This window comes from Drosophila virilis, chromosome 5, assembly GCF_030788295.1.
Source record: "Drosophila virilis strain 15010-1051.87 chromosome 5, Dvir_AGI_RSII-ME, whole genome shotgun sequence".
NCBI classification, from domain to species: Eukaryota; Metazoa; Arthropoda; class Insecta; order Diptera; family Drosophilidae; genus Drosophila; species Drosophila virilis.
In genome coordinates, this window is record NC_091547.1 from 7,266,789 (window position 1) to 7,289,929 (window position 23,141).

General features: G+C 41.5%; 4 protein-coding genes across 6 annotated transcripts in view; 1 reads left to right on the forward strand and 3 right to left on the reverse strand.

The window, feature by feature from the left end:
• Positions 1 to 1,315: 1,315 nt before the first annotated feature.
• On the reverse strand, positions 1,316 to 2,754 carry Parp16 (Poly(ADP-ribose) polymerase 16). Its single transcript, XM_002050811.4, has one exon. The coding sequence runs from the start codon at positions 2,596 to 2,598 to the stop codon at positions 1,498 to 1,500; it is 1,101 nt and encodes a 366-aa protein (XP_002050847.1). The 5' UTR covers positions 2,599 to 2,754; the 3' UTR covers positions 1,316 to 1,497.
• A 1,119-nt stretch (positions 2,755 to 3,873) lies between these two features.
• LOC6627106 (uncharacterized) lies at positions 3,874 to 8,987 on the reverse strand. Its single transcript, XM_002050810.4, has 5 exons — positions 8,907 to 8,987; positions 6,815 to 6,904; positions 6,036 to 6,753; positions 5,415 to 5,623; positions 3,874 to 4,105 (listed from the first exon to the last, which is right to left on the reverse strand). Exons 2-5 carry the CDS (start codon positions 6,902 to 6,904, stop codon positions 3,998 to 4,000), a joined length of 1,125 nt encoding a protein of 374 aa, XP_002050846.2. The 5' UTR covers positions 8,907 to 8,987; the 3' UTR covers positions 3,874 to 3,997.
• A 5,899-nt stretch (positions 8,988 to 14,886) lies between these two features.
• On the forward strand, positions 14,887 to 16,852 carry LOC6627105 (NADP-dependent malic enzyme). The gene has a single exon (XM_002050809.4). The coding sequence runs from the start codon at positions 14,951 to 14,953 to the stop codon at positions 16,781 to 16,783; it is 1,833 nt and encodes a 610-aa protein (XP_002050845.1). The 5' UTR covers positions 14,887 to 14,950; the 3' UTR covers positions 16,784 to 16,852.
• Positions 16,853 to 18,851: 1,999 nt separating this feature from the next.
• Positions 18,852 to 23,141, reverse strand: part of Sema2b (Semaphorin 2b) — a 56,981-nt gene continuing 52,691 nt past the window's right edge. For 2 of the 3 annotated variants that reach the window (XM_070210444.1, XM_032436526.2), the window contains exons 12-15: positions 22,762 to 22,914; positions 22,406 to 22,514; positions 21,706 to 21,820; positions 18,853 to 21,307 (exon numbers count right to left, since the gene is read on the reverse strand). In XM_070210444.1, coding sequence (XP_070066545.1) covers positions 21,713 to 21,820; positions 22,406 to 22,514; positions 22,762 to 22,914 — 370 coding nt within the window. In that variant the 3' untranslated portion in view covers positions 18,853 to 21,307; positions 21,706 to 21,712. Of the gene's footprint in view, positions 21,308 to 21,431; positions 21,559 to 21,705; positions 21,821 to 22,405; positions 22,515 to 22,761; positions 22,915 to 23,141 lie in introns of all 3 variants that reach the window. The other variant, XR_004304018.2, reaches the window with a different exon arrangement.

The window sequence follows — 23,141 nt, forward strand, 5'->3', positions numbered from 1 at the left end:
TGATGTGTGCGTTTATTAATGGCTGCTGGAGCCCGGTCCACAGGCGTAGGGGTAATGATAGTAGCTGCGAACTCAAACTCAAACTCAAATAATTGATAGCTTTTGCACAGTCCCCAGCGCATTTAGTGGGGGTAATTGCAAGCCTTACACTTAAATGCTATGAAATATGGTTAACAAAAGTATTTCGCGAATGCCTTTTGTCAGCGCAAGTTACGTTTTCCAAATGCCAGCCATTTGCCAGGCCATGTCTGGCGAAGGGGCAGCGCATTCTCTGCATAACTTGTAGCAGCAACTAGACGAGCATATGTAAAAAATGCCATAACACACACAGACACACACAGACACACACACACAGACAGCTGTGGTCGCCATACAAGAATATAAAAATAAAAAAACGCTCCCAGCCAAGCTGCTAAATTGTGTGACCCTAAAAGTGTCCGGCAACACATAATGCCAAGTTTCAGTATGCTCCAGTATTCGCTATTGGGGAAATGGCATAAGACCATAGACTGCCTGCACTCGGTTTATGTGCCCACACATGCTTGCACACACACACACACGCGCGAACACAAATCTGACCATGTCCTTTTTATGCAGCCTCCGCGACCGAGCCAGCTCCAGCTGCTGAGAGTCGCCCGAATGGCCGCAAGGAATTTCACACAATTGCTAGAAAAATTGCAGAAAATTGAAAATGTGCGAGAGCGTATAAATTTTTACTGCGTCACTTGTAATGCTAAATTGTTGTTATTTATAGCTAGTTGCGTGTGACTCATGCCAACATTTGCCCACACTCCAGCCCTTAACTCCCTCGCTAGACTTCAGCACTTTCTGTGTTTTAGATTTCCATTTTTATGCCCTTGCAGAGGGTATTCGAAAACTATAACGACATGTGACACGCATAGGAGACATCTCTCAACTCATAATGTATATACATTCCTGATCAGTCGCAACGATATGCAAACAAGTCTCTCAGTTTAAATGCTATCGTTATGAAACATTGCGACTGTCCGCCTCGCTATTGAAGATTGTGAATATTACGGAGTAGACTAGATCGAGTAACTATATTATATAGCTTGTTTTTCAAGAAATCTTGATCAAACTTAATATTTGGGATCCTATCAACATCAACCCACAATATCATATAGCTATATAGAAAAGTTCGTTGGAAAATAATAATTGGGAATTGGAATGGAAAACGCTTCTGTATCGTTAAGATACCTTCACCAAGCAATCTCGATGCTTTCTCATTCAATTCTTTTGCCGTAACCAATATGTCTAGCAGGGCATTTAATATTTGGTATGCCGAATGTAGCTGTTCTTTCTGGTTTTTGTATCCGTTTTAAATTTTGTTTACTTAAAGCTCTTTTGATTGAAGGTTTGCATTTCAGGAAGTCTTGACTTTATTGGCGCATATAAACACTTTATTGCTCTCGGCGAGGAAGGGGCAATAAAGTGATTATATTAGCCAATTAGTCAGTCAGGGGGAAAGAAGAACGCTTAAATTTTCAGAAATCCTTTCCTTAGCACATGCAGGCCCGTGCAAGCGAATCTGTGCAAGATGCCACGTCCGCTGGACGAGGTCAGGGATAAAACCATCAAATATACACCGAGCGAAAGTGCATATTTATTGTCCTCCATCCACTTGACCGTGTCATTCCAATTGACGGCTAACTTGGGCTGACGCATCAGCGGGCTCTCAAACTTGGCAAAATTCTGGCCAAAGAACATTAGATACGAGATCTGCATGCAGCTGGCCTCGCTGATGGTCACAAGTCCATTATCATCATCCACAGAGACATGCGCGGGCACCACGACATATTCCACAACGGCCACGCATCTAAGCAGGGCGCCACAGCGTGAGCCGCCCCAGCCAGGACTTTCTGGACTGAGCTGGAGCGCATCGTCCACATTCCTGGCCAGTACCAAGGGCTTGTCCATGGGTAGGCAGCCTACGGTCAGCATGGCATATAGCTTCTCCAGCTTGGCGCCATAAAATCCTATCCGGACCGGACACTGTTCGCGCAGACTGGTGTATTCCTTAGTGTGTGCACATTTCAGACTCGGTGTGACCTCAAAGATCTGTGTTGGCGCCATGCGTGGCGTCCCAATCTGCAGATGCGTATACAGATCTTCGAACTCACATGGTCGCAGTGTGCTCAATGCCACCCGCTCGCCGTGCCGCACCAGAACAGCGTGCAGAAGATTCATCACTTTCACGTGATAGCGTCTGTAGTTTCCTTTCATTAGCTGGGCGAGAATGCTTTCCAGTCGATCAATGTCGGCAACGGTATCGAAGATCGCATTAATGTCCGGACGCTGATTGCTGTCGAGAAACTCCTTGGGGAAGGGCCGCAGTAGCGACTCGTACATATAACTGTTGGCAGCCGCCACAAAGAGCGAGAAGCGCACGTCGCAGGCTAGCAGATCGGATTGCAGGCGTTCCTGCACCTGATAGAACTGTTGCAAATTTTTCGTGGGTTCAGCGGGACACGGCACACAGAACTCCGAATCATTTGTGTACTTTGGGATGCTTGGCAGGCTGGGTAAGCCGGGTAAGCCGGCGCCATCAGAATTGTCCAGATAAGTAACTAGCTTCATGGCCAAGGGTTGCGGAATATTGATGCGCGAAGGAAACGAACCGATCTGTTTTAAAAACTACAGGGTACAATGCACTTGCTTTTAGTTAAAGCGTAAATTTATTTGACTCCGATAGTTTTCCAAAATCTGCTACAATGACATTTGGGAATGAAAAGCTCCGCTTTTCCCCCAGGTGCCTGCTGCTCGTTGCCAGCTGAGATTGACGATTGTTCTTGGTTATTTTTATTTGGTTGCCGTATTTTTTTTTGTTTTTGTTTTTGGTGCAGATTGAATTTAGACACTTCTGTGACATGTTGTGATTGTCGGCATGGCGTACGCACTGCACAGCGCGCTTTGCCTGCCGTTGGAGGGTGTGTCTGTAATTGATTAATGGAGCCGATGCACGACGCGTAGCTTATGTCAGCTTGCATGTTTACAGCGACGCCAGCGACGGGCCAAAGGGCAATCAATTGGACCGCATTGAGTTATGGTTGGGCATGAAAGCCACCACCATCAGCAGCAACCGTCAGTGCGCCCGTCCATAGCTGGTCAGCAATAGACCAAGGCCTGGCCAGGGGTTGGCCGAGCTTCTTGATCAGCAACAATTTCATTTGCTGCATACACACACATGGATACACACAAGTAAGAGAGTGTGCGTATGTATTCTAAATTTCAGCGACCGGCGTTTTATCTACTTTAAAAAAGTGCTGGCAGCAGGATGCGTAATTTATTGATATACTCTGCTTAAATTATGAGTCTCCTGGGGGGCGCGCGAGCGCACATTTTTTTGGTGCCTAGCTGCAGGTGTCGGTATAGAAATCAGTTAACCGAGAAAGTTTTGCAACTTTGTTGCCGCTTTTGCTGCCACTCTGCCAGCAGCTGCCCTGTGAAATCAGAAGTTTGAGTTTATTCAAATAAACGCCGACATTAAGAGAGTTGCAACTGTTGCGCTGGAGCTGGCCCCAGCTCCGACTCCGGCCCTGGCCATGGAGAGCTGGCTCCGGTACAGCCAAGCGAAGCGGCATAAATCAGAGAGGCTGCTTCAGTTTCCAACTTTTTTCGTGGATAAACTTTTGACGCACCAAAAGCCACCACCTTTGCGTCATTTAACCCTCTTTTTTTGGTGCCTGAAAGCGTTATTAATATGCGCCCTTTTCCTTTTGCACACTCTCTAGATACCACTGCCAATTCCCAGGGGCAGAGCCACTAAATAATTGCCTGGCATATGCTCGAAATCGAAATTCTTTTCGTTTCGCATTCTTAAAAGTCTTAAAAGTCAAAAAAGAAACATTTGCGTATTTAGCAGGTGTCTTTCTTTTCTTATAAGTATTCGACAGTCTATGCAAAGCTATGCTTGGAAATATTAAATTTAACTTTTAATTAGCCGATTCGAAACTAATACATTAACACGGCCTCATCCTTAAAAGCTGGACAAAAAGAAATACGCTTTTAGGGATTCAACTATTCGGGTTATATAGATGCCATTATTGTGCAGCTCAAAGATCAGATTGCGTATTGGAACAGAATTCTGAAAGAAATTAAATAATATAATAAGTCAATTGACTTAACCCATTAAATCATTTCACTTTTGATGTCACGAATATTTACAAATTGAACAAGACTTGGATGAGGTACATAAAAATCAAATGTTTGGAGTGAAACTTGCAAAGAACGAATCGGGTTTTTTTTCTTCATGCATAATCAGTTGTAAATGGAAGAGGAATATAGAAAATTAAGTGTTAAATTTGAATGGAAAAACTATCAAATAATGAAAGCGTAATGTTCTGCGATATATTAATATTGAGTATAAGAATTAATTAAAATGTATACCCTGTAAAATGAAAATGATTTGTTGCAAAAGACGACACATGCAGCTCTATAAAGTATATGAGTTCTCAAACAATCGAGTTGCCCGTCCGCCCGAATCTCTTCCGTCTAAATTAATCGATCCATTGAATTTATCATATATATGAGGTCGGAAAAACCTTCTTCTGCCTCTGCATACCCTTGCAAATTTATATTCTACGCCCCTTGCCAGCTGGGTACAAAATAAATGTTGACTATACAATGAATGTATTATTCCACAATTAGTTATCCGCGTGGCATTCTCACTTGTTAATTGCCATAAAATTAGATTGAAATATATGCTCGAGGCTCGTTGTCAATCAGCACAACGAATCAAGGATATTTTATTGCGATTTGCGACTGCTTTTACCTAAGCCAGAACATGCTCAGGTTTTCTATTTTCAATTATAGGCATTCCATTTGCGCCAAATCAATTGGCATATTTTCACACATAAACATAAATTGGCTTCGATGCCGGGCGCAGCGCATTAGGGAAAACAAACGCGTTCTGCTTTTTGCCATCTCGCCATTTCATAAATAAAGTATGTGCCGCACGTAGGCCAGCTCAATTGCCAATTAGAAGAAGGAAAAAATGCCCGGGCACTTGGCAAGTCTGCTTTAAAATTGGGTCTTCGGGAGAAGTTCAGCGGCAAACTGGCGGAAGTTGATTTGTATACGAGTACATATGCTCGGGCCAGCAGTAAGAGATGGGCCAAACGAAACACGAAACACGAATCACTCGGAACGTAATAAAGCATTAGGCCCAATAAAATGCTACTATAAAATTTTTCTCACGTCTGCTTCGAAAATTATTAGGCATCCGCGGTCTGCCTAGTTCCAAGTGCTGTTTCCTTTGCCAACTCTCACACACCCGCACACACAATTCAATAATTGTTTAAAGAAAATTTCAAATGTGCCTAGATCGAGACTTTTGAAATTCAAGTACGTGCCGGAGGTGAGCGCCATGGGGAATGGCAGCTGCTGTGACTCACCTGCAAATTGCTTAAGATTTTAGAGAACTTTGGCGTGCCAATGCTGTCGATGAGCCTGGAAAACTGTTGATCCGTTTCAATTTTATCGAAAAACGTAGCCAATATTTGATCCTGTGGCAGCACATCCAGCACGCTGTCGACCAGGCCATGCAGTCCATTCAGCTCCTTCAAGCTGGGCTCCCCATTGACGCCACCCAATGCTTCCACGGCTGCAAGCAAAATTTCAAATTCAATCTAATAACAGGCAAAATATTTAATTAAATGCACATGTCCAGCGCATAACTGGGACATCCTAGTACTCTATTCCAATATCTCCCAACCACCCCCCAACCATCGCCAACCCTTTCGTTTGGCCTTGTCTGCATAGCTTGCTGCTATTTGCAAATAATTCAGTCCAGGTGCTGTCGCTGCTCCAGCAGAGGCGAGCATGTGTGAACATTGATAAGGTTGCAGCAGACAGTTGTGTTGGACCATGACATTGAGCATAATGCCATGGTCGCATAGGCACAGACGGACAACGGACAAGGGACACTTGGATGACTTGAGAGTTATGCAGCAAGTTGTTTGTTTGTGCCATGTCATGGCCAGGGCCAGGTCTGCGGCCGGGTCACTCATACGCACCGCTGACCGTTGTGCTGTCCGTCGGCTCCAAGGCCAGTGTCGTGGTTGCTTTAGTAGCCTGCACCACGGTCTGCGTCAGCTTAAGCACATCCAGCCCGCTGGCGTTCAGATAGCGCGTAAATGCCAGCACTTCGGGCAGCTGCAGTATTTGCTGTTTCATCTCCGCAAAGAATTCGCTGCTGAGAAAGGCATACGCACGCTGGACCTCTTTATCGTGGCGATAGTAATTGTCGGCAATGGCCTGCACCTGCCTAGCGGGTATCAGCGCCACAAATGCGCTCATATCAATGGGCGGCACGACTTCGGCAACAGTTGGTGGCGCCTCATCTAGTTCTTCGGAGGAAGAGGCGTCCTCCGTGTGTTTTGCTGCCGGCATTTGTGTCGCAGTTTTGCGAGCTAGAAATATCAAATCGTCCGACACATTGACCTCCCTGCTGCTGCTCGATGCGCTGTCCTCCTCACTGGAGCTGCTCGTGCTTAGCGTGACCAGCGCCATTTTGGTGTCTGAGACTCCAACGTCGCCATCCTTGAGCAGCTCCTCAATTGTGGCCTGCGACTGTGGTGCGCCGCTCACCACGGCACAGATCGCGATCGCCACAAGCAGGCTCCCTTGGAGGCTCAGAGATGCGTCGCGTTGTCGTCTCATTTTGCTACTGGTTAAGTGAACTAAGAGCAGAGCTGCCTCCACAGCTGCCGATTGCGAGTGCGTTGTAGACTTCTGTAGACTTTATTTATTGTGGGCGATTATTTAATTGAGCCATTCAGTGGGTTTTATTTACATGTTTATGTGCAATTTCTGTGCCGTTGCTTGTGTGTGACGCGAGCGATGTGCAATACAATTGACAGCTACCAGTTCCACCCGGAATCATCTACGGGCAAGCAGGCATATTTCATAATTTAATAGAAGCATTGATTTATATGCTGCGTATAAATTATGTTTATCTAGCTTATCAATGTCTGAAAAGACAATTCGATACGGACAATAAAATCTAGCCTCAGGCAACTAATTGAAATTAAAGCAGCGATACATTTCCTGTCCAGTTTGAGCATGGATATGGATATGGATAAATATACATATATATGCTGACTATATCATTAAATACACTTCCGCATATGCAAATCAAAAGCAATTTACAAGAAAAACAAACCAAAGCGGTTGTGTGTGTGTGTGTGTATGTGTGAATCAGTCTGTGTGCCATTCACACTTTGACAGCTGTTGCTCTATCACTCAGTTAGTCACTGGCTGTCATTCATTCTGGCTTCAATTCGCTCGCACGTCAAACTGTGCATAAAATATCTGCTATAGAGTATAAAGCACACACACACACACACACACATACATCGAAAGGGAGAGTGTGCGAGTTGGCGTGAGAGATAGGGAGACATTCAGGCTTGATATATTCATTCGTTCATTCAGCAAGTTAAGTAGGAATAAAATTGTCAATTTTCATGTCATTATTTCAACTTGTCGTTCACGGCGGGCGGCGCGTTCACTTTCGCATGTGACAAGCTGCGACTATGAAATGCACACACTCATACACACTCACTCACACACACACACACTCTCGCACAGTTATGATTTATTCACTTGGTTTGATTTATTACAAGCCTCTGCCTCTAACGATTTTAGCCCCCAACCCAACAACAGTCTCAGTGTGTGTGTGTGGGTGGGTGTGTGTAATGTGAATGTAAATTGTGCGCATACAAACCAATAATTGTATCATCGTCAGCGGGTGACAGCTTCACCCCCTCCCCTCACTCCTCCGGCAAACTGGCTTCAGCTGTAGCAATTTTTTACGTAAATAATTTGACTTGGCTTAACTTTATGCAAAGTGCCGTGTGGCAAATTTCCTAACATATGACACTTTATAAATTTTGAACGGCCGTCCAGAAACTCTTGGCAAGTGTCGTAACTTTGCCACGAAACACGCCAAAAGTTGTCCCAGGTTGCCAATGCCCATCGCCCCTGGTAGCCCCGTCGCCCCGTCTCCTGAACGCCCCGGCCTGCCGCAACTGTCGCGGACCCAACTTATAAATTAATTTTGCCACACAAAATACTTTGGCAAGCGCTTGGCATGCCTCAGCTGCTCCGCTCGGCCTAAGGAATTGCATGGCGCAAGTGTTGCGGTTATGGCCAACTTACTCATAATTAACTGCAGTCCGGCGCGTTGCCAGCAGCAGGGGTTGCGCCCTGATTGGTGTGGGGTGGGGAGGGACGATTTGGCTTTTTTATGCGGCGCGCACCTGTGACAGCCGCTGCCGAGCTGCATGCTTCTTTTAAGGGGGCCCAAACTTAATTTCATGGCGCCTGGCGCTGGCAAAGATGTGTGTCGGTGTGTGTGTGTGTTTGACTGTGTGTGTTCGTGGTTGGTTGTTTTAAAACGTTCGGCGCTTTTGTTTATGTTGCGGCCCAAGAACTCGCTTTTTACCGCAAGTGTCAACATTTATTTCCAACTTAACACTTTGGCGTAACATTGCGCTTAATCCGACGCGCCAGAACTTGACTAATTTTGTGCAAAGTTCAGCATTAACATTACCGCAAATTAGCAAAAGTTTTCGCAAAAAAAAAACACACACACAAAAATAAAATAAAGGAAGTAAGAGTGCTCTAGTCCGCTCTGCCCGACTAGCAGATACCCTGAACACAGCACAATGCTGCCCAGCAATATTTTATATGCACGAGCGTAGGGACTGCTCTTGAACATTCCTCTTCCCCACAATATGCATAGAAAATGCTTCCCTAATTAATTAAGGCTTTAATTAATTGTCTGATCTTTCTGAAAAATGGAGAGCTTAATAGCATAGCCCAACGCTATGATATCAAATATGCGGCATATGGCAAATATGCATAAAAATAAAGTGTTTACTTACGGATTTTACGGATTTAGCTATCGGTCGATGTCTAATGAACTTGATCGGCGCGATCCTGCTTCGCTCTGCCTTCGCATAAAACTATTATACCCTTTAACACATTTTGTTTGGGGTATAATAAAATGCAGCTTCAAGCGCAAAACAAAATCAACGTCGAGCCGCCATTTGACTTGCTGCTGCTACTGCTGTCTGTTGTCTGTTGCCTACTCTGGCGGCTGGATGTTGTCTGTGCTATCTGCCTGGTTCAGTGAGTGCCATAAATTAACTTGTCCTGGCAACGGCAAACTGCTTGCGCGAGCATTTTCCTAGTTGTCGACTGCGACTTGCCAGATTTTTGTTTAATCTGTTACTGTTTGTTGCTTTTGTTATTGTTCCTGTTACTGTTGTTATTATTGTTGTCGTTGCCGCTGCCCGAGTTGAGTTTTGGGTAGAATTTAATTATGTGCCTGTAGAGTCGAAGCGTGCCAAATGAGTTTGTTTGCCAAGTTACTCTGGGCTACATCGGTAAGATACAAAAGTATCTGCAAAATACAAATGTATCTCCATCAGTTATCTGTGAGATACTGGAGATTTTGGAGTAAATTAAAAAAGATTACGAGAGTATCTATGTATAAATTATTTTTAAGAAACAAATGCATCTGGGCAATAAAAACTTTCTATTATATACAAAAGTATCAATAAAATACATAATATCGTTGCGGTCGCAAGGTATCTGTATCCGTCACTGCAAAACTATATAAACAAAATACAAGAGTTTCGGAGTAACTGATAGTCAGACAATTTCAATAGAAAACTTAGGTACCTATGAATCAGAAGAATCTGCGGGATACAAAAGAAGGCAAACGATATTTATATTCAACATTCTTGTTACTTAGGAATCAATTGTTTTGAAAATGTTTTCAAAGAATATTTAAAGCTATCATCTTGTGAAATACGTAAAATGAAAGCCCACTGAATATTGATTAGAAAATTATTTAGTTTTTCGCTATTTTCTCAATATAGGCATCTATCAATGTTGTTTATGATTCAGCCAAGCACCTAGCAAACGTCACACTGACGTTGACATTTCGTTTGTCAGCCAGCCGCAGCTGTCCACAGCACGTCAGCCGTCAGCGATAAGTTGAGCCTTGATTTGTATAAAAAGTGTAACAAATATATCTTCAGTATACTTGTGAATATCTGAGCAGCTTTATTAGATGGCCTCTATCACAAGGTTGTTCGGCATATTGTGCGGGCAAAATAATTTTGATAATTTTAATGAATTTAGTAACAATTGGCGCATGTTGTTTTTGGTGTTCATTGGTCGACTATCTGGTTATCGTTTGCCTGCCTGACCGCACAGCTGCACAGGGAGGCAGGTGTGGGCGCACCTGCCACCCACACGCAGCTGCCTGTGCGAACCCAGTGACATTTGGGACTGCCGGTGCCCATCCCCCTTGCTGCACGGGCACAGCGTTCAATCAATTGTTTTTACTGCTGGCAGCGGGAGCGTGGGTGCGTGGTGGTCGGTGCTTTGAAGCGCAAAGTTTGCAACGCTTTTGACACGTTTCGCAAATATTTGAGCACGTCTAAAAGCGCGTAACGTTCGCGGGGTGCTCATATTTTGATTTTGCAGCCCAGCCTCCCAACTGGCCAGACTCCTGCTCTGTTAGAGTCCACAACAGTGGAGTCATTCCTCACGGCCCCCAGTCGCCGCCTGAGAGCCAGTGAGTTGCGTGCCAGCGCGTACTTTGCCCTTGTCCATGGCTTTAATTAATTTTCGCTTCCGTTAACAATTTTTATGTGCGGATTTGAAAGGCGGACAGAGCTGCTTTGTACAGAGAGTTCGCATGTGCTGATTTCGTGTTTATGCTCTCTTTAATTTGCCACTAATGCCCACACACAAGTATTTTTGGATTTGTGTATTTGTGCCATTTGTGGCCTAGAAATATTTGCCGGATACATGCGATTAGATTGGCCCAGATTGCAATCCAAAAGGAGCGTGCAACAAGTTAATTATGCCATTCTAGCCGCTGCTGTTCTGCTTAATATTAATTGTGATTTTATTTTGATTATTGCCTAAATTATTTGGCATTCCAATTTCGACAATTGGGCCTTGGGATGCTCAAAGAAATATAAGCGTGCCCTGCATGCGGGCCACGAAAAAATAAAATAAAAATATAAGTAAAATAAATAACAAACTGGCAGCAAAGATGTACGATATAAGCTGAAAGTCTTTTGAAGTTCCAAAGTAAAAGCAACGACAACGTCAACGATATAAAGTTGGCGCTTTTTGGCTTAGACGCACGTAGCTGCCGATTTCAAAGTTTTTCCTGTGAGTTCACGCGCGCGCGTGTGTGTGTGTGTGGCAGCAACACGCCAAGCTGAAGCCGCGACTGCCAGCCCGGAAAGCCAAAAGGAATCGACATCAACAACAGGAGTCGAGCGAGCTCTGCACAAGCCCCCATCCTCAATGGCCTGTGCTGCTGCAGCGGTTTTATTTAGCTTATAAATTTTTTATTTAAGACTTTTTACTTTGAACGAGTTGCACGAGGCTCGCGGCCAAAATAAAAAAAACTACGACACTCATGTGACATTTATTTGAGTTTCTCTTCATTGAATGCTGCCAGTAAATCATGCCACCCACCAACCCCACCCACAAAAATTTCTGACAGCATTTCGTCAATTTGCATCGTAAATTATCAAAACCTTTAAAGCCACCAAAAATAGCTGCGAGGTATTTCATTGGACGCCCAGCGGGCTGCAAATCTATTTGAAATTTTCCCAAAAAATAAAAAATAGATAGAAAACTGCAGCACTGGGCTTTGGCTTTGGCCCACTTGAGCTCTCTGCAGCGGACATATCATTTAATAAACGGCTGCAATGTGCTTTTGGCCGCTTTTGCGGCACATCAGAAATACCACTTTTTATGTGACTAACCCATTGACGTCGCTTTACATATCGGCTTTCAATATTTGCCACTAGCAAACGGCAAACTGCGACATAAAAAAATGAACAAATAAATCGGGGCTGTGACATTTTTTGGTTTACAATTGCATAACAAGCCTTCAATATTTCACTAACTGGCTTATTTTTTATGCAATGCCATGTGTCAATATTTATAAAAAGCATCCATATATGCTGTCTAACCATTCGATAGGTATAAATGCATTATTTAGCCCGTCAACTTATCTATTTATATAAAACTGTCAGTCTTGATGGAGTGAACTGATGATCAAGGGTAAAAAGTTTTTGGAAATCGATTGCTTAAATTGGTTATACTATTTTAAAATCGACGTAAAATATATGTTATTTTTATATCCGAAAATTTTTAATAAATATATTTCAATTTTCAGTTTTTCATTCTTAAAGTTGAGATTTTTAATATGAGGCTAGAGGGCCCAGTCTACAAAGGAAATTGACATAAATAATAAGTTAATTTTTTGTTCAGGACAAACTTGTTTGATGATCGATTTATGTGAGGGACACGAATTGAGTTCTTTTAGAACTGATCTCCTAAATCAAAAATGATTGAGGTTCTGTTCAATTTGTACCATATGGCGTATGCGTAATAATGTTGGCGATTGTGCAACACGTTCAGCATATAAATTGCTTAGTTTTAGCATGCTTCAAATTTGCTTTGAAACCGTTTTGTTATCGAAGAGGTGCGAATTACGTTTGTTTTTATGCTCTTGACAACTGTCCAAATAGTCAGCCAGCAAATGGCCAAACTGGACAGACACACCTACACACACACACACACACACACACAAGCATGCATAAGGTATGACACCAAAGGAAATCAATTTCCATATGCAAAAGTTTTTAGTGCACGTGCCGGGCATGGCCGAAATCGAATTTCATCCATAAAATATTCAAATTGCGCTATAGTATAAACGTCGCATAAACATTTTTTGTGCTACGTTGCAGCTGAAAGACACACACACCACACACACAAACCCACACACACCCACTCTCCCAAACCCCATACACCTTTCGATCAATTCAGGGGACTTGTTTCGGGGGCAGCTTGTTGGCTGGCCTTTACCTTTTACTCTGCTTACACCTAGCGCATAAATTTTTATGTTAAAACGCCAAAGCCGTAGGCGCTACGAGTGAGTTCGATCACTTAATATGTCCCGTGGCAGAAATTCAATTTGCAGCACATCCGCAGTCGATGGCAGAAAAAACTGCAAATGGTGTTGCCTTTAATGTCCAAAAAGTGCAAATGTGCCGCCGCCACTGCCGGGCAAAACAAAGCGCACAAAAAAGTGCCGTAAAGCCCTCTTGGCCCTTTCGGAAATAAAACGTGCACACTCACACCCGCACACTCACAAACACACACAGAGACGAACATTTTGGCCACTTTGGTCACTTTGTTGCTGTGTCGCATTTATTGAGCCCCCTTTCGTTCCGTGTTTGGGTTCCAGTTTTGACTGCTTCGATGTCCGAGAACATTTGATTGAAAATTGATTTCATTATGAGAGAATTTGATGCATTCCCGCTCACACCTGCCGGCATTTAATTGGATTTTTGAATTGTTTTTCGAGAACGTGTGTGTGTGTGTGTGTGTGTGTATTATTCACTCCCATTCATCTTCAATTTATGCGTTGCTTTGACTACGGGCGCACTTCGTACATTCACTCGCTGCAAATTAGTTGCGGCATTTTCTTTTCTGTTTGATGCAAATTTATTTGGAATTGTCGGACAACAGTTGGCCAGTTCGGCTGCCCAGAACTCTGTGGAATTTTAAAAAGTAACGCTAACCAAGCGACTCCCTTCTCCTCCAAGTCTTTCCCACTGGAATTAAGCCGCTTATGGCCAGCCGTTTGCTGCTCCAGGCTCTTGTTTTTAAATGCGCTGCGTTCCGTTTCCGTTGCCGTTGCCGTTGCCAGGAGTCGAATCTTTAGTCGAAATATTACGATGTTGCCATTTCACTTAAGGCCGCTTCCCAAGTGCACTTGTGCTCACCACAAATGGCTGTTGTCCGCCCCCTCGCCACCCCCGCCTCCCCTGGCAGAATATTTAGCATAAAAGGTGTGCGAGTTGGGCGCCAGCGTGTCTTGGACTCAAGTTTGGCGCAGTTGATGTTTTGCATCAAATTTCGAGAACATGATGCCACCCGAACTCGTAGATGCGCCCAGGCCAGAAAGGGCACCGACAAGGAATCCACAACGACATTTTGAGGTGTCACTTTGGGTTTGAGGTCGCCACAAAGTGCGCTAGATACATTTACATAATGCCCAGGACCTCCAAAATGCAAATGAGTACAAATTAAATGTGGCCAGAGTGCATTAAGCTACAAGCTACATATTTACACACAGACATTCATATATATATGATTCTAAGATTTAACTCTTGCCCCGGTCTGAATTTTCCCAACATATATTCTTGCATATAAAATATAAATATGTAAGTACGCACTAAGCCAAAGATTCTCATAGAACTTTAATAAATACATATCACCAAATGAACAAAAAAAATCATTTCTTTTAGGGTAGGGTTAGGAGAAGGAAACACGTATACAATAAAATGGAGCGAGTGTAAGAGATCAGAGCTACAGTTTGTTAGACTGCCAACAGCATTGATGACCTTACTTCAATTCATGAGAAGCGCTTAGTAGGGAAAAAATAAATAGTACATACAAACATTTCAAAATACAATATAATACAATAAAAACCCTTCTAACGGACACTCGAAGTAGGTGGACAACCCTGTTGAGCGTATATATTTTTTTTTCAATCAATATAAATCAGCCCACTGGAAGGACGCTCTTCTGGACCGGACAAATATTACCCTGCGTTCGCTTTCAGCTCAATAAAATTTTCACTGTTCAGATACATTCATGAGAATCGAATGGAAGGGCACTGTATAGAAGTACATCATATAAGACAACATGCATGCAAAACTAAATATATACATTTTTGCATAAACACACATACATAACTTAAGATATATAAATCATACTTACTTATATGTATATTTATAGGTATACAGCTATGTTAGTATATATCGTAGCCAGCTTTTCCAACCTGCACATACACTTATATTAATTTCGAATAAAAATGCGTGCCAAAAAGCAACAGCCGGTACATAAGTGCATCGATGAGGATGCGAAGCTCCTCACGTTGGAGGGCATGCCCCGAGAGTTGGACACCTTCTGGCGCACCGATTCGCAGCTGCCACGTTCCCAGTTGAGCGGACACAGGATGTACCGTTTGAGCTCGTTAAACAAGTCATCGGCGTTTTCGCATCGGGAGCGACAACTGCTCAGCATACACGGTTTTATGCCAGCCGCCGTGTTCACTGTAAAGCAGCAACTTGAGGCTTGCACGCAACATTTTGCCACGTTGACCTCGAACTTTCAGAAGTATATATTTTTGACGGAATTGGAGGGATTCAATCGCAAGCTGTTTTTTAATCTATTGATAAGCGATCCAGAAACCTTTATGTCGGTGTTCAAGAGCTCGGAGTTTTACTTTTCGGTTAAGAATTTTAGCATCCTCTACACAAGTACCCGGGGCATGTATTTAACCATCAAGGATCGTGGCCACATCTACGATGTGCTGCGCAATTGGCCGCGACGCCACGATGTGCGCTATTTGGTTGTGACCAATGGCGATTCCGTCTTGAGTATGGGCGACTATGGGGTTAATGCAGCTCCCGTCGTATTTTTCAAATTGTACCAAAACGTTGCTTACGGCGGCGTTAATCCCGATAGCTGCCTGCCCGTAATGTTGGACGTTGGTACTAACAACGAGGAACTGCTGCGGGATCCAATGTATTTGGGCTTACCCCAGCGTCGCGTCACGGGAGCTGAGTACGAGGCCTTTTTCGAGGAGTTCACTGTGGCCGTCTTGCGGCTCTTTGGACCACGTGCAATCATCCAAACGAAGAACTTTGGCGCGTTAGACTCGATCAAACAGCTAGAGCGCTATCGCAAGCGGCAATGCTTCATGGATGTCAGTCTTCAGGCCTTGGGCGCCTGCGGGTTGGCCGGCCTGCTGGCCGCCAACAAAATTACTGAAGGCACTTTTAAGGCAAACAAGTTGCTCTTCTATGGCAACGGAACCTTTAACATTGGCATGGCGCGCATGTGTCTGGCCTATTTAAAGCGTTTGCGCTTGGATGAGAGTGCAGCGAGGGAGCGCATCTGGTTCTGTGACGCTCATGGTCTGATAGTCCACGGTCGCTGCGATCACAAGGTGCCCACGGAACTATTGGAATTCAAGCACAGGCACGAGCCAGTCGGCAGTCTACTCGACGCAATTAATTTGCTCAAGCCTAATGTGCTGGTGGGCTGCAGTTCAGAGCCCAATGTCTTTACCAAAGATATCATCAGGGCAATGGAGCAGAGCGCAGAGCAACCCATCATATACGCCATGTCCACCCCACTGGAGCTAGCGGAATGCTGTGCCGATGACGCCTTTGTGTACACCAAGGGCCACTGCATATTTATCTCGGCCGCACAGCTGCCGTCCTTAAAGTATGCCAATAAAGTGTATCAGCCCGGCTACTGCAATGTCCAGTATATGCTCCCCGGGCTCACGTTGGGCGTCATGCTGTCGGGCATGACGAGCGTGCCGGATGAGACATTCCTGGTGGCCGCCGATCGGCTGGCCAACTTGGTGTGGCCCAACGACATGGCCAAGCGCGATGTTTTTCCGCCCATGCGCAAACTGAAATGCATAAACTTGCAAATAACCGAAGCAGTGTTCGCCTATGCCTATCGCCGCAACTTGGCTACCCTCTGGCCGGAGCCAACCAATCCCAAGCACTACATAGAGAGCATGTTGTACGATCCCGAGTACGTTGAGGTCTGTCAGCCGATATACTGCATTACGGATCAACAAATTGGCACCACCGAATCTATTCAGTATTACAAACAGAAGATATAGCGCACAACTTTCATATTAATCGATTTAATTATAATTCAGAATAATGATTAAAAAAAAAAGCCACACAAATTGCATATCTGGGAATGCTTCTAATAGCGGTGCATGTCGCATCTTGCTGCAGTCCCCCATTCCAGTTAATTGCACAAGTCAAAGCAAGCCCATAATTTCAATGCGGCTGCCACATTTGGCATCGCCTCCTTTGGCAGCCCTCAGCTGAGCTGCCTACAATTGTAGTCTAGTCACAGCCAGTGGCCAATTAGCTGCATGCAATTTTCGCATGTCAACCCCCTCACTCTCTCACTCTCTCTGTATGTGTGTGTGTGTGTGTGTGTTATTGACCTGCGGCTGGTTCGCGAGTTTAAAACTATTAAAAACAATCCCAATTGCAGTTGTATTGTATAATAAATTGAAACAACCACCGTAAAATGGCGCAAAACAAAGCCGCAACAAAAAGGCAGTCAAATTAAATTGCATGCGAATGAGTATGCGACTGTTGTGTGTGCATGTGTTTGCCTGCCATTGACAGGTACTCCACTGGGGAGCGTGTTTTACTGAGCTCCCTCTTTCGCTCTGTAGTGTGGATTTCATTTCATTTATCAATATGCCAAATGAAATACATGCGACCCGGCTACTGCAAGCTCACCGTATTCGATTCTATTTGCGGTTAACAACGGCAAATGACCCGAGGTCAGGCGATCGCATTTGCCCAGCTACACTTAATTGGAAAAAATATAGCTCTGAAATATTTCATAACAGTTAAATGTCTCTATTTGCAGCTCAAGTTGTCCATTGATTAATTGTTAAATATGTCGCCACGTTTTAAGTCACATCAATGTTTGTTATTGGTCTGGAGCTCAGGAGTAACAGCTATGTGCTGTTACCTGCAAATTTCTATTAATTTAAAGCAGCCGCGAGTATACTTATTATAGTTAAGACCCCTCCTATTTATTTAGTACAAAAACAAATAAGTACTTACACAGAAATGTACTTAGCGACCCAGCCACAGCCCCGGCTCCCAAACACAGGCCACACCAGCCGTAAATGTTAAATATTTCTTAGACTTAAGTCCCGGAAACAATTCACAACTGATGCTCCCGGTTAAGGAAAAGTTTTTAAAGTATCTGCGCGACCCGAAGGTAAAACGCAACTGGGGCTAGTTGCTATGAATGGCCCTTTTCTATACCTATTAACTTTTCTGAGCGAAACTTGGGAAAATGTTTCAAGCGAGCGACACCATTTTAGTAAAAAGTAAAATAAATACTTTCAAAAGTAAAAAAGCTTTCAGTTTCAAATAATTTTAGAACGTAAATAGTAAAATAAGCTACTATACAATAAATATAAAATAAGCTACAATACAATAAAAATGAAAACTTGGTAGTTCTCAAGTTTTACATTTAAATATAATTAAAGCTACTTAATTTAAAATATTACTGCAAAAGCAACAAGATAAATATTAAAATTGGTCGTTTATCAATTTTAAACCATATTTATTAAAATTGGCAGAAAAAAATTGTTCATAAACAAACCCGTTTTCGCCAAGTAAAAATTAAGTAAAATGTTTTCTATTAAAGAATCTTATCACATTTATTTACTGCATTTTACTTTAATGTTTACAGCTAAGTTCTTTGTTTAATTGTAAGTTCTCATAATTATTTATGTTATTTCTTCCTTTTTTTTTTTGTTATGAAATTTTAGATAGCTCATGATACGTTCTTCAGGGCAGCTTTGTTGTTTTATTTTATCTTTACTTTTTTTATTTTGCTGTAATAATTCTTTATATATTTAATATAGTTTACCATAGACAGAAAACTGTATACATACATAAGTATATATGCAAATGTACTTCAAGCGCGAATTATTTTCTTTGTATGAATACTTTGTAAAACGGGTGTTGTCTAGAGTACGCTTCGATTATTATTTTATTTTTACAAGGACCTTTTGTTTACTATTTTAACTATATAAGATATATTTATATATATATATATATATATATATATATATATATATATATATATATATATATATATATATATATATATATATATATATATTTGAATATATATATATATATATATATATATATACATATGTATTGTGTTTATATTTAATTTGTAATATAGGTTTTTGTTTTTCATTATTTGAATTCATTTTGTTTACTTCAAATACCGACATTGCAATTAGCTTCATTTACGGGTCATCATATTTTTATTTGCTCAACATCATGTGATTGTCATACAAAACATTTCACATAATCTTTAAATTATTTACAATAAATCAAAAATTAAATCGTCTACAAAAAGCAAAACAAACTTGTGTATCTCAAGTTAGAAGCTCAGAGCATTATTAGCTGAAAAATACATATTTTTTTTGTAGTTTCATTTACAATGGATTAGATTCGAGTAGTAAGCTAAAACGTGTGTGTTTGTGGGTAACTTCTAGATGGAAACATTAAAATTTTGTTGCTTTTGCTGAGAAAACTTTTAGAAAAATATTTTGTTAATTTACGCATATATGTATATACTTATATTGGCAGTTGTAAGTACCTATGGGATTTATGTTAATGCACTTCCTCAATTTGCATGTTTTAATGTTCAGAAAAGCGTTTAGTTTTCCATGTATTTCAAAATGCAGTTCCATACTTAATGGCAGTTATATTGTTGTTGTTTGTGTTAATATTATTAGTTAATTATTTTCTGTTTTATCGCTAGCTCATTAAATATTGATTTATTCAACGGCCATCTATTAGATATACGTATGTATTACTCTACATACAATAGATTTGAATGCATTTTACTTAATTCCGAATTGGGGTACTACGCATACATGTTAATATAATGCAACGACTGCGATTTGAGAATTTAGTTGAACATTACTAAAATGTATTTGCCACACCAACTTACTTATATCTATGGTTAAATATACGTATATATATAAATGTATGTATTTATGGATGTGTGTGTATGTGTATGTATATGAGCATATTGGTCTCAATCTGCAGTAACTATATGTATGTATATATATATTGCTTATAGTAAACATGAGGCTAACGCGCAATCTATACAACGACGGCCAAAATACCGTCAGCGTGTTATTTTTTATTTGCCCAAAAACTCATTTTTTTTTTAACCAAAGTCTATTAAGAATTTAAATTAAATGCCAGCTTACACGAATTTTTCCTTTAATATGCCAATACTAAATACTTGAGTTTTGTGTTAAGTAAACTAAATGCTTATTAACTGTTAAAGGGGTTTGATTATAACTAAAGCGACGTTATGTACAAACTCTTGCCTTAACCTAGAGACCATATCAGAGCCAAGAGTTGGGCTGTTTCTGAATATTTTATGAAATTTTGGTTCCGTAAAATACAATGCACACCCAGAGGTTGTATTCAATTATTTTTTAAATACAATATCTACGACCTATTTATACATAGCTATTCATAAACCTTATACTAGAATTATTAAACAAATATTGCTAGTTAATATACAAATTCGTTTAAGATCTTCCCATGGCCAAGCGACGCTATCTCTTATATTTTGTTTTGCATTTGTTTTTGTACACTCAAATAAATGTTGAACCTAAATTATAAAAAATCGCTATCAACAATTTTGTTAATTTTAGTAAATGTTCGTGTTTTACCAAAAATATTCTCCTATAAGGAACATTTTGTTTAAACAGGAAACATCTCTAAAATTAAGAGACATTTCTATTGATAGCGATTTTCTAAAATGTAGACTTAATATTTTGTTGAGTGTACATGTCAAAGGGTATGCACACAATCCTAGAACCTAAACTCAAATGCATATTAAAATTTATACACAAAACTGAGGCAAAAAACCGTTGAGCTCAAATAGAATGATGTCCTTGTAGCCTATGTCTGTTTGTAGCCTATGTGAGTGTGTTTGTGTCTGTGTTTCATGTAGGTGGTTTGTATTTGCGCTTTTTAAATTACTCGTAATTTATCTTAGCATAATTTAGTGATTTCTTTTTGAAGCAATCGCAATAGAAATAGAATTCGAAATAGAAATAGAGACTCTGTTCTATGTAAAACCGTATTTTCCATTTTTCATTATGGCAGGATCCTTTTGTTAGTAACTTTTAACGTTTACTCACTTTGCTTAGCGCTTTCTGCTGCATTCTGGCTAGTTGTGTGTACCTTAATATTCAAATCAATCAAACATTTTGTTGTTGCTGTTGTTTTCGTTTTTGTTGTTTTTGTTGCTTTTGTTGTAGTAGTGATGGTGGTTTGTTGTTGTTTTTGTTGCACTATTGAGTTTTGCTTTGAAATTGTTATTTGATATTTGTTGTTAATTCGAATGGCAAACGTAGAGCACTAAACAATTGCTGTACATGTAAATGAAGCAAAAGAAAAAATAATAAAACACATATTGAAAACATATTGAAATATTGTCTTTCAAAAGCTTAAAATTTTCAGTCTTTGTAGTTGGTTGCTCGGCTCTTGTCACTGCTTTCTGGGTGCTGATTACTCTCCTCCCTGCTGCTGCGCCTTGACGTTTTTGCTGGCTGTAATCAGATTGAATTGGCAAACAAAACAAAACATTTTTATCCATTTAAATATTGGCCAGAATTAGACGTGGCGTGGTGGTTTTTTTTTTCTTTTTTTTTTTTTGTTCTTTCTACAACTTACTTTAACTAGTTTGACTAGAGACTTTAGTAACTAGTGCACAGGGCTAGCAGAAACACGAAAATGTACAAATGATGGCCGAAATTTGGGCGTACACCCGCCGACAAGAACTCATAGCTGAACAAGTACTCTGAGAGTGGGCAGCATATTTGGTGGGAAGGCACAGAAGAGGAGGGCAAAGGCCATGAGTTAATTTTGTTTTTGTTGTATGGGATTTTTTGTGTAGTGGGTAGGAACTAGGCTAAAAGTTGACTTGGCTCTCAAGTCGGCTACTCACTTCTGGGTCAGACCAGGGCGTCGTTGCTGAACACATCGTTGACATGTTTGCCGTTGCCGCTGATGCTGCTGCCGCTGCTGCTGCCTGTTGCCGTTTTATCCTTGAGGCCACATTGCTGCAAAACACAAGCGAAAAACTTAATTAGATAAAATTCACAAAACCAAGATGAGTGTTTTAGTCGGCAGTGCTCGACTAGGAGATACCCTGAACAAGTCTTCCAGTTGATGTTCCAAATATAGCATATAAAATTGTGTATATACCAAAGTGCACGGATCTAGTTATTATTGTTATTTTCGAGTGGTAGGATAGGAGAAAATTTCAAAGAGATAATATTTAAATTTGATCTACGTGCGGTATGGAAAGATACATATTTCACGTTTAAAGTATTTTGTTTGTTTCCACTCAGACGCAAATGCGGACACGGCAAGAATATTTATAACTATGCATTATGAGAGCCTGTCTGCCTGTTACATACATTTCGACAAAACATTATACCCTTCCTAACTGCATATATTTAATGGGTATTCTGGGCACAAAAATACATATATAATTTCGTTAATTGCATGGCAAGGAAATTAGGCACAGAATCAACGATTTGAATGAAAAATTAATTAAAAACAATTAACGGCAGCTGCGAATAACAGCTGTGCCGTCTGCTGCCGGTTGTTAAATCTATATTTAATTGGCAGATTTCGCTTACCTCCTGTTTGGCCTGCCATTGCTTCATGGCTGATTTGTATTTCTCGAACTCGTTGCACCAATGCGAATAGATCTTCTGGTAGTCCTGCTTCTGCGAAGGCGGCGAGCATCTAATGTAAGTAGAAGAGCACAGCACAATAAGTTATCGGCGTGTCCCGTGCACGGAAATTAAAGTGTGCACCCAACACAAACAACAACAGCACAAGTCGAAAGTTTCAGCTTTCTAATTGCGCAACGGATATTTTGACGCCCGAAGCGGTAAATTTAAATGCCAGCCGGGTGGGTTGCTTATTGCTGGGCAGGTGGAGTCGTTGGAAAATGGAGTGTGGGGTGTGGGATTGGGACAAAGAGTCTCACCTGTGCGCATCCACGGTGACGCCATAGCTGCAGAGCAGGGTGCCATCCAAATAGCTATCATATCGGCCGCCATCGCCCTCGTTTACAGCCAGCAGCACCAGGCCGCCTTCGTTGGTCTCAATGTATTTGGTGGGTGTGTAGCGCACTTCGTAGCTGCATTGAGAGGCCAAAAAGAAAGCAAGTTAAGTCGATTTTCTATTTGCCATATATTCTATTTTCTATTTTCTATTTCCCAGTTTCAGTTTGTTTTGCCAGCAAAGCTCAGCCCAGCGCAGCGCAGTGCGAGTGCGTGAAAAAGTGTCTCATTGGCAACGCACAATAAAAATCAATATAAAGTGTGTGAAACTTTGGCAGCGCCAGCTGAAACTTTTTCCATTACA

Bases quoted from the DNA above. Each gene is read 5' to 3' on its own strand.
- LOC6627106 (XM_002050810.4), bottom strand. From the start codon at position 6,904: ATGATTCCGGGTGGAACTGGTAGCTGTCAATTGTATTGCACATCGCTC. The intron at 6,754-6,814 runs GTAAATAAAACC...TAAAGTCTACAG, and splicing joins CAGAAATTGCACATAAACAT to AAGTCTACAACGCACTCGCA. The intron at 5,624-6,035 runs GTGCGTATGAGT...TTTTGCTTGCAG, and splicing joins GGACAGCACAACGGTCAGCG to CCGTGGAAGCATTGGGTGGC.
- Parp16 (XM_002050811.4), bottom strand. From the start codon at position 2,598: ATGAAGCTAGTTACTTATCTGGACAATTCTGATGGCGCCGGCTTACCC.
- LOC6627105 (XM_002050809.4), top strand. From the start codon at position 14,951: ATGCGTGCCAAAAAGCAACAGCCGGTACATAAGTGCATCGATGAGGAT.